The 11,362-nt window shown below is 40.8% G+C and overlaps 1 protein-coding gene across 1 annotated transcript; it reads left to right on the plus strand.

The window, feature by feature from the left end:
* The first annotated feature begins 1,808 nt into the window (after positions 1 to 1,808).
* LOC112236956 (POU domain, class 3, transcription factor 3-B) lies at positions 1,809 to 5,294 on the plus strand. Its single transcript, XM_024405574.2, has 2 exons — positions 1,809 to 3,796; positions 4,109 to 5,294. The coding sequence occupies exons 1-2, from the start codon at positions 2,573 to 2,575 to the stop codon at positions 4,217 to 4,219; spliced, it is 1,335 nt and encodes a 444-aa protein (XP_024261342.2). The 5' UTR covers positions 1,809 to 2,572; the 3' UTR covers positions 4,220 to 5,294.
* Positions 5,295 to 11,362: the final 6,068 nt, after the last annotated feature.

The raw sequence follows: 11,362 nt of genomic DNA on the forward strand, positions 1-11,362 counted from the left end.
TTTTTTTGCATACAAAACAAATGAACTCCCCAGCAGGGAACTTGGGGACCTTATAAAATAAACAAATAAATAATAAGAACACCATATTTCACAGAGACTGAATTTAGCGGCATGCATTGAACTCAGGGACATTTTTTATTAAATGTATTTTTTTACTCTTTTCGGTGATCTTTTGGAAGTTAACGTTTTTCTTTCCCATTACCCGGTAATCACATTTCTCACCACGCGCTAGCCGCCCTTTGAAAGTGTGCAACCTGAAATGTATAGCAGTAATTTAGACAGATATCCTCACTGTATATTAATAAAAAAGGACGGCCCCATGGCACCGGCCCTGTCCTGTATTCAATGTAAACAACTCCACGAGGCTTCCTCGGTTTTGAGCCGGGTCCAAATGAAATCTACTGGGAATGAAGGAACTCTGGCATCCACTATGTGCTAAACTACACCAGTCTATTATCTTTGCTCATATGCAATAAAATCTCTGCTCAGTCTTTGGCACGGTGGGTTTTATTAGGAAACAACATGAGATGGTTAGGATCATTGTAATACTTGTTCCTGCTTTCTGACCCTATCTCGAACATAAGGTCATGGTTCAGGGTTATGCTTTATCCTAAACTTTAAGAATAGCCAATAATACTGGCAATATCGGCTCTATAGTAGCCAACACTGTAAGCAAGCAGTAAATCTGAAATCCTGTGAGTCCTTGCTAGTGCTCCTCGTGAACGTGACTGCGTCTCAGCCAGTGGATGCAATATATTATATATGGTATTTATTCATTAACACTGCTGAGTGAATCCATATGCTGAGGGGGTCCACATAACATAGGCTCATTCATTTCTGTGTTATGGAGTGATCTAAAAAGAAGGCGCATTTTATAGGGCCCAAACGTAGACTAGTTGGTTGTGGTATTCAGATTTAAAAGGCAGACTTTTCCCCCTGCAAATCCCCCAAGGGCTGCTCAATTTACTCTTGTTTTGGTTGCTACTTTCTCTTTCCCTGTGGTTCAGTGAGGTTGCCTATGCGTTCTGTTTCCGCATGGACGCATCCCCACAACCTTTGTCCATTAACTCCCGATGAACCAAAGCCGCAAGACGTGAGGAATATTGAATATGATGGTGTTTTATGGATAAATGGCACAGAAATGGCAACACACAACTAGTCATATTGTTCAAAAAAATTCTCAAGGGCACACAATAAATGGTCTGGTTATGTGAAGATACTAAGTGCATTACTGTCCTACAGCACATTGACAATGACAGTTGTAGGCCTCCACCAACATCCAAAATGTACAAAAGGTCCCCATCTCCACCAAGCCTATTACAATAGTTTATTTTAGGTGATCGCTATTATGCATATTAGGCTAATATAAACATATTTTATGCAGATAAATCCAATATATCATTAGGTCTATTTCCAACAATAACATTTTTAAAACACTTTCTGTTTTTTGACAAGGTTGAATCTATTCTGATTTATATGAAGTTATAATATGTTTAGAACCCACATAAACAATAATTAATGTATAGCTCCATATTGCTCACGAATACATTCTTCAGATATGTTTTTGTTTATTTCTATCCTTTATTTTGTATTAATTTGCTCATTTATTTATTTATTTGGATTGAATTAAAAAGCAGCCAATTGCAACGACCGGAAGGAGGTTTTCGCGCCTCAAGCGAGGCTGGCGAGACCTGTCAATCATATCCCGGGTATCCAATCAACGGGAGTCTTGCACTCGACTTCCTCGTATTTGAAGGGGGCGAGACGTGGACGATGTGCGCACGCTTGGCACAGGGTAAACATTCGTGTGTCCTCGAGCTTTGAGGGAGGGACTGAGCGAACTGTCAGAAAGAGAAAGAGAAGGAGAGAGAGCGAGAGAGAGAGAGACCGAACAAGCGAATGGGAGAAGAGGCTTGCAACCATCGCCGTGCACTGTAATACTGGATTGTACTTCAGCGGGAGTTAGCGGTTTGGCAGGTTTATACACATCAAAACAGAACAAAGAGAAAGACTCTACAGTACTATAAAAGGAACAGCGAAAGAAAAGAATAAAGCAACAAGGGAGAAATCTCAGCGGCTAAATTTCAAAAGAACCAAGGAGCCAGTGCTTGTGTTTTTCTCCCCTGCAATAGGAACATAAACTGGGACTTTGTATTTCGTGGAGAAATTGCTACATTTCTTCGACCACTAGAAGTTTGTTGGGGCAAATATATATTTTCTGTGTATTTTAATTTGAACTCTCAGACGTTCTAAATACGATAAAAACTTTCTTGTCGGACTGCACATGGTTTCAAATTGCTATTGAGAACCTGGATTTTTATTCATCGCTATTTTATCCATTTCTATTTGAAATACATAAATGCAGTAAACACAACAATTACGGATTTAAATTCATTTTTGCTATCCTTTTTTATTCTTCTGGCGTTTGCAGAACAAGTCAATGGTATTTGCCAAAATACAACCCAGACTTTTAAAGTTTGAATAATTCATGAGATACAATTTGCCTGCTCGAAAAAAGTAACTGAAAAAGGGAGGGGGGTAATCAACAAACATATTCATAAGGGTTAACGGAATGGCCACCGCGGCTTCCAACCCCTATCTGTCCAGCAATAGTATCCTCTCGTCCGGCTCGATCGTGCATTCTGACTCTGGAGGCGGTGGTATGCAGCCGGGCAGTGCTGCGGTTACCTCGGTGTCTGGTGGGTACAGGGGAGACCCCACAGTAAAGATGGTACAGAGTGACTTCATGCAGGGAGCTATGGCAGCGAGCAACGGAGGACATATGTTGAGCCATGCTCATCAGTGGGTGACATCCCTGCCGCACGCCGCCGCTGCGGCAGCTGCAGCCGCTGTAGCAGCAGCCGAAGCCGGATCGCATTGGTCGTCGAGTCCCGTCGGTATGACAGGCAGCCCTCAGCAACAGGACGTGAAAAATAACTCGGGCAGAGATGATCTACACACGGGCACCGCGTTGCACCACAGGCCCCCACACCTAGGTCCTCATCAGACTCACGCAGGGGCTTGGGGGAGCACAACTGCGGCTCACCTCAACTCGATATCAGGGGGACAGCAGCAGCAGCAGTCGCTGATCTACTCCAACCCCGGGGGCTTCACGGTGAATGGAATGCTCAGTCAACCAGGGAGCCAGAGCCTGGTGCACCCGGGTCTGGTAAGGGGGGACACCCCAGAGCTGGACCACGGCAGCCACCATCACCACCATCACCACCAGCATCCGCATCACCAGCAGCAACACCACGGAGGGGTGAACAGCCACGACCAGCACTCCGACGAGGACACACCGACCTCGGACGACTTGGAGCAGTTCGCCAAGCAGTTCAAACAGCGCCGGATCAAACTAGGTTTTACGCAGGCGGACGTGGGCTTGGCCCTGGGCACCCTGTACGGGAACGTCTTCTCTCAGACCACCATTTGTCGGTTTGAAGCTCTCCAGCTCAGCTTCAAAAACATGTGCAAGCTGAAGCCATTGCTAAACAAATGGCTGGAGGAGGCGGATTCTACCACTGGCAGCCCGACCAGCATCGACAAGATAGCGGCACAAGGTAGGAAGCGAAAGAAGCGCACGTCCATCGAAGTAAGCGTGAAGGGAGCTTTGGAGAGCCACTTCCTGAAATGCCCCAAACCCTCGGCCCAAGAGATAACCTCACTGGCGGACAACTTGCAGCTGGAGAAAGAAGTGGTTAGAGTGTGGTTTTGCAATAGGAGACAGAAGGAAAAAAGGATGACGCCCCCAGGAGTGCCACAGACGCCGGAGGATGTGTACTCGCAGGTCGGCAATGTGAGTGCAGATACACCGCCCCCCTCCATGGACTGCAAACGAATGTTCAGTGAGACATAGAGCAGAACACAAGACTAAAAAATATTTTATATAAAATTAAAACTGATAAAACACAGACTATCGTCAAGATAGCCAAAACATTGTTGATACTGTGATTGTGATGGAATAGGAATAAGACTGCAAATGTGTTATATATTTTTCACCAGAACAAAACAACCCCCCTTTTCCACCCAACCCCAAAACGCACCGATAACCTTCTTCCAAGCCCTGAAATGTCTTAACCTAAAAGGTTCCTTCTGCTCTTTCTTTCAGGGACATTTTTTAGTAGATTACTTAAAAGATGCAAGTTTAACTGGGCCGAGTGAACCGACCGACCAGAGGGTGACTACAAGTTCGTTCCATCAGGTAATTTTGGCGCATTAACAACACCAACTGGAAATTTCAAAGCAAGTAGTCCTATTAGAATTTTAAAAAGATTCCCCCTGTACCCTGTATCTGATTTGCGAAAGACAAGAGGCAGGCATTTGTATATTTAAAAATGGGACATTTTAAACCCCTACTTTAACAAAGGAACAAAAACTGCAACAGCATCAATACGAAGAAGAGTGGCATCCACGAAGCTTCCAACATATTTTTTGCGGGGAGGACTGCATGGTTTAAATTTTCACAAAGAGGAATTGGGATTTTGAGGCCCTCCACGCCTAATGATAAAATATAAACTCACCAGGACTGTCCCCGCCATCTGATCTAAAAGATCACCTCTTTTTTTCAAATGGGATTTTTTTTCATGGGACTTGAACACCGTGAGTGAAGAAACAGAAATAGACATTTGAAAAGATTAACTTCAGCTGCACTTATTTGAAATTCTTCTCCTCTCCGTTGCCAAGTGTGACTGAATGGGTGCTGTGGATGTAACTATACATGCTGCCATTTCTAAGCAGTATTCTTTGGTAGGTTTTAATAAACAACAGACTCTGTAAAGCCGGCAATATAGATTCATTAGATCAGATGCTGATCTGACTTATTTACTTTATATTTTTCATCAAAATGACTTGTTCTAATATTCTATTCGGAATACATATCAATTATTCCAAACGGTAATTTATTTCCCCCGGAACTTTGTGTAAGATGTTTTTCTTTCCTGTTTTCATTGTTGACTTCATTTGTTTTGTTTCATTTTTGTATTTTCGTTTCTAAAAGGAGCACAAATCAACATAAGCTGACATTGACAGTTGTTAGGTAATAAGGGTATATTTTGATGTGATAATTTGATTGTAATTTAATTTCAGTAGTGATTCCTTACGAGCTGATTGAGACCAATAAATTTGTTAGAATGAAATTACGTCATTGTGTGTTTTGAGATTTATATTTGAATGTAATATTTAGCTACGTTTGTTTATGAAACAAGGCATGCATTCGTGATATTATTTAATGTGAGAAAGGTTAACGCAGAGAAATTGCCGATTGTTCTTGTTCCAACTACTTTTGTCACAGATTTGCATAACACAAGTTTACAAAAAAATACTATAATTTAGTAAAAATAGGCCTATGTTATATCGAACGCTGAACCTCTGTGCATCTCCACTGTCAATGTTATTGGAGCCCCATAGGGAATTATATTTGACCATTTCACCGGGCTATATTTGATTTATTCACAATTCATATTTATCTTTAACTAATTCGCTTCTCCACCTTCATCATAGCAGCATTTGATTATGTAGCATTTGCATCATCAAGCCCTATATTAGTCCGTAGACGACTAGGCACTCAAAGTGCGGTCTATGCGTTTGTTTACATCCACCGCGTGACACTTCCTCAGTAGGCCCAATGTGGGGGATCTTGCCGATCTTATTCCATAGCTCTGGTTAATGCTGTAGGCCTATCTCACCGGAGCTGTGCGTCATGTTTTACAGACAAACATGAAGGTAGATGTTGCTACTGATATTGTTTGTAAAATGTTTAATCATTCGCCCTACGTCAGTATATGAGTAAGACGATTCGATTCAAAGCAGTATAGTCTATATATTTTAGTGTTATATTTTTCATGCGCCAGTGTATTCATATATTCAGAGTGGAAGTTATATCATGGGCCTGATTTATGTTTTGAGAAACAGTATTGTTATTTTTGCAAATATGCACATAAGGTCAAGATTCTTCATCCCGACACACATGCACGCGCATGTGAACACACTGTAGACTATCCATGTCATTACGTGATTAGGGTTTTGGCATTGGATATTCTACTTTTTAGTTGCAAAATGATGACTGTATCCTACACTGTTTAGGTTTTCCTTATAGGCCTGTGGTGTAAATATGCTCTTGCATGGGATGGCGCAGGGTGCCTGGACAACTCGTGTTTCAGTGACTATAACCTAATGCTTCCGAATTCCCATTGATGTAAACATCATTTTGAGATGATTTAAATTCAACATAAATCTCATTAGTGTGATAACAACACAACACGCATGATGCTGACCTAATGCATAGCTAGTCTAAATATAGCAGGTTACCCTCAAAGTATGGTAGTCTTGGCGTTGACAGATTGTATGGTTTATGGTTTAAAATAATACTTAAGAGAACATTGCGATTTCACATTGACACCAGGCTTTGGGGAAATGAGTTGGACATTGATTAGGCCTATCAAATTGGACATTGGAGCCAACGAAATACAAACAGATACAATAATGGCGTTTTACCATGTTTGAATTAGCTTTTGTTGTGTAAAATTGACATTAGCGTTGAGAATGCAATACCTATAAGGTTTGCGCATGTTTGTTCTATGTTGTGTGACTTTGGTCCAGCTTAGGCCTATAGGCCTGTGGATAGGCTACATCTCTATTTGCATAATAGTGCATGCTACGCCATAAATTATGCTACAGTGTAGCCTATATAAACTATTTCAATTTCTTAAGACTGAAATTAGGACGAAACTTATAGCTTGGAAATGCACTCGGCTCTCCAACTTTTTCGCAAGTTGACTATTCAGCTAAATGCACTATCCACGCTCGAAGATTTAAATTTCGCGGATGATTTCCCATACACTAGTTGCTTAGCAACTGAATTCAACGTTATAGAAGAAGTATGCATCACTTTCCTTTGTCCTCATTAATAAAAGTGCCAGTCAGACACGCGGGTAGATTTGGTCATTCGAATCCATGAAATCCCAGAGAAATGGCTGGCTATAGCCAACGTTCTGATTATAGACGCGTGCAGTTTGTTTCGAACTGAATACTACAAAAATATTTTTGTAGTATTGGATAGCTTCCACTTGCAATATGCACTTTCCATAAATGCCTATAAAGAAAAGTATAATTATTTAAGACAAGCATACAAAAAATAAGAATATGTTTCGTTTGGATATTTCAAATAGCCAAGATAATTGTGAGCACACGCGTCCATCCATATAGGCCTAAACAACTTTACGCCACCAACGCACCCAATATAATCGAATTGGTATTTGTAAAGAGGGATAACCCATTGACTAAATGTAGTTGTTAATAATTCCAATCCAATAAATGGGTGGGGCATGATATAACACAATATATAATAGGTCCAGGAAATCTATATTATTTTCCATATTCTCCATATTTGATCATCTAGGTCTTATTGCCCACATTCGAAATGTGAAAATGTCACATGACGTGTGTGATATGTTTCCCACGTCTGCAAAATGATTTTGATCTGAATCGATGTTACTGCGTTATGGGTCTAGTATAGGGATTATTACCTGCATTGCTTAATAGTAAATTCATTATAACCATTATGCAAACTTAGTACATTGTGCGTTTGCCATTCATGCATGGGAAAAGTGCTTGTGCAGCATTATTTGTCTGTGTGAAGGGTTCCAAATGATCCACATTAATAGACAATTATAATATTTCTCTTTTACAGTGTGACATGTAAAGACTTACAAAATAATATAACTGGGGTTTTAATTTGCTTTATGCACAAACTCTCTTTCGCCCAGCCAGCCTGTTCGCTCAGCATTTCATGGGTCTTCAAAACCTGGTGGCCAATACCCTGGCCTAGTCCTTTGTCTCCATAACGCATAAGGATATTTCTCGTTGTGGAATCTGTATGGCAGCGTAACTTTCTCTTTTAAATCGTGAACAATTGTTACCCGGGTTAAAGGGGGAGGCCCCCCGTCACCCCAAAGCCCTGCAGTTTGGACATTCTCTCAACACAATGGGGTTCACCATAAGGCCTTTTTCATAGAGAATATTTGTTTCGCCACCAGATCAAGCCATTCCGTGGTAGCAGAAATGTTCATCGTCGGTTTTTGATTTGGTTAGATGTCCGTCCGCAAGTCCATCTATGCGCCCAGTTTAGGCCTGCAGTATGTGGCAGATTAACGTTGAGTGTTTTTGGATTCATTATTCAAATATCAACACTTTCTCTGCACTTCAGAATAAATCCGTTCAGTCACGGCGCAACAATGGGCCTAGTATTACGAATGGCAACGTTATGGACTGCTGATAGGTAGATTTGGGTGACACATATCAACAACAAAGACCGAAAAACAACAACATAACACAACAAATTGAGAAATAGCCGGATTCTTCAGATTTTCCTCTTAGACTCATTAGACGTTTAGGCCAAATATGTTATAATCTGTGTGCACCGCTTTACAGGATCTCAACATTGTTATTACGTCATAGCAGATTGAGGAATACATTTCCTCTATACTAAAGTGTTTAATGTGGTTTAGTTTAGGCTTATTTCTCACAACATCGGTTCTATTATGCAAGCACGTATAGTGTTTTGAATTCCTTGGAAGTCTATTATCCCAGTCAAAATTTGATCCACACCATCTTTTCCCTCACATTCTACTCCTCTCACGTGCCGTCCACATGAATATGCATTAAACCGGCGTTGTTTTCCATGGGGAGGCTTCCTCGATGGCCTATAGTTCATATCCTGTTGCGAAAATTGTAGTCTTCTGTCGGTGATATAGATTCCACCACAAAAAAAAATCGAAGCCCCCTCAAATTCTGCTCTTGACTGATGTGATGATAAAATCGAATGTGTATTTATTTGATATATTCCTAATCTCTTTACGAGTCATGACGTCTCCTTCCAAACTGAACTTCTTCTTGGGCCTTTTGTTCTATTGCTAATATATAAGTTTAAATCCCTTAGCCCAGCTCTTTTTCAGTAGGCCAAGTCTAATGGGCGTTGTAATAGGTTACTTCCCATGGTGATGTTCTGTTATGTCAATACTTCCACATGAAGCTCCATTTCATCAGAGATGGTCCTTGACGACAAAAACTTCCTGTTTCCCTTTCTGCGGGCACAGACTCCAGTGTCTCCCTCTAAAACGGGTTGGTTTGATATTCCTTATATGCATTTCATTGCCTGCAGGTAACCATCCTATTCTCCAGAAAGTGAAAGATAACTCATTTAATCAACTTAAAATGATGTAACCAGGGATATTATAACAAACACGTTCAAAATTCTGATGATTGATTTTATGATTGAATTTGTTTTGAAGAGTAAATTGAGCACAAAGGCATTGCGTTGTATATATCTACAATATTATATTATGCATGTATTATACAATAGGCTAATCAGTAGCACATTTTATTATCATTTTGTATTCGTTTCAAGTTGTTAATGTCGCGTGCACAAGTACAGTGAAATGTCTTTCTTGCAAACTCTAAAACCAACGATGCAGTGATCAATATCAATGTAGTGCTAAAAAATAACAAGGTAGAACAAAAACACACGAGAAATAAAAATATGAAATAAGAAGAACATGAGAAGTAAGAAACCTATATACAGGGTCCGTTAATGTGTGACTGATTCAAAGCCATGAAGATGTATAAATAGTTAATATAGTGCGTGCTCTCTATAAACGTTGCAACCTCTTATGGCCTCATCCCTGCCTATAACATGTAGGTTATTGGACTTCACTTACAGGTATTTAGATCCAAATTAAAACGGAAAAGGTGGACATGTAAATTGCACGATAATAACCACATATACATAATATAGGTCTACTATATATAATTTATCACTCGGCATTCTGACAGCGAGGGTCCGGAGATTGGACCGTACAAAGCACAGATTGAATTCCACGGATTGGCATGATGTGCTGCACGCGGGGTGCCTATTCCTAATTCCGACTGCCTCGTGCCTACCCGACCTGACATTCTCACGCGCAAGAATGGAGGAGGACGCTTTAAAATATGTATGGCGGTGACGCGACTCTTGGGGTTTCCTTTCTATAAATCGTGAAGGTCAGGGTTTCGTGGTCACAGCGGATGGGTAGAATAGAGTCTGTTTAACTAAGTACTCGAAACTAACATGCTTCAGTATCTGATCCGCCTGTCAACAATACAAAAAAGTAACTTCAAATGTAATGTTTTATTTTTCAATTTGTCATGCCATTAAAATGTAGGCCTACTAAACACCGGCCCTATGGCTATACACATGCAGCTAAACGTGTGAGAGCCACAAAAATTAACGAATAATCAACAAATAAAGACAATGAAATAGACCAAGTTGATCTATTGTCCGCTTCCTTCTTCCGTTTCAAGACGCGGTATTGATTCACGTTTAAAGAAATAGGTTGACACATCCAACAACCTGAAAATACAGTGGCTAGATGTAACTGGCCGAACAGTTGACAACTCTTGTCAGTTGCAGGTCAGGCACCGTAAAGAAGACACAGCGCACATCACCCAGTCACACTCATCCCTTCATACTCCATCCCTTCATACTCCATCCCTTCATACTCCTCGATGAGGGTAAGACAACTTGACCATTGTGAAATAATCGAGGAGGACTCGGCTTTGTTCTGCCCTACAAAGGTCTCTCACCCAAGTTGAACCGCGGGGTTTATGGTAACCCACTTTCAGCCCACGAAGAGCCGTGCGTGAGATCCTGCTACATGACAAACATACCCGCAGTCACGCACGCATGGCTTCATTCACCAACCTCGCCAACCTCCCACAACATCTATACATCTGATGTATGAACATTCAGGACGTCATCTGCACAGAGGTAAGATTTGATATATTCGGGCGTACAGAATTTTGGGGGGGTTGAATGGACACTCGCCGCACTCTCTTCCTCATCAGGTCTGTTACGTGCATCTGTTTTTGACATATTGAGATGTATCAGTAAACTTTGGATACATCTATAGGGCGGGTTTAAATACAGAACTGTATCAAGCTTTGGCAGGAATATTAATGACATGTCATTTTAAATGTGATAAAAGATGTCTTCAATTTGTTTTGTTTAAGTCAAGAAAAAACGTGGCCTAAATCCGTTTAGCCTTAGGCCTACCATTACAATTAATAGTACATTCATCTTTATAATGCGTTCAACAGTAGCTGTTTTATTATTATTACTAAGCTGGTACTTTACTTGATACGAGGAAACACGTAATGCTTCAAATATACACATGAGAATCCAACTTCAGATCATGTGCAAGCCTCAAGTTTTCCCCAAAAAATTATACCAACGTGTATCACTTTTCCTCGATGCACTTCATATACAGCCATGACACTGCAACAAAGCCACGTATTTGCTAGGGATTGTTTTGTCTCGTGTCAAATTTCT

The sequence above is a fragment of the Oncorhynchus tshawytscha genome, linkage group LG14 (assembly GCF_018296145.1).
Source record: "Oncorhynchus tshawytscha isolate Ot180627B linkage group LG14, Otsh_v2.0, whole genome shotgun sequence".
Taxonomy (NCBI): Eukaryota; Metazoa; Chordata; class Actinopteri; order Salmoniformes; family Salmonidae; genus Oncorhynchus; species Oncorhynchus tshawytscha.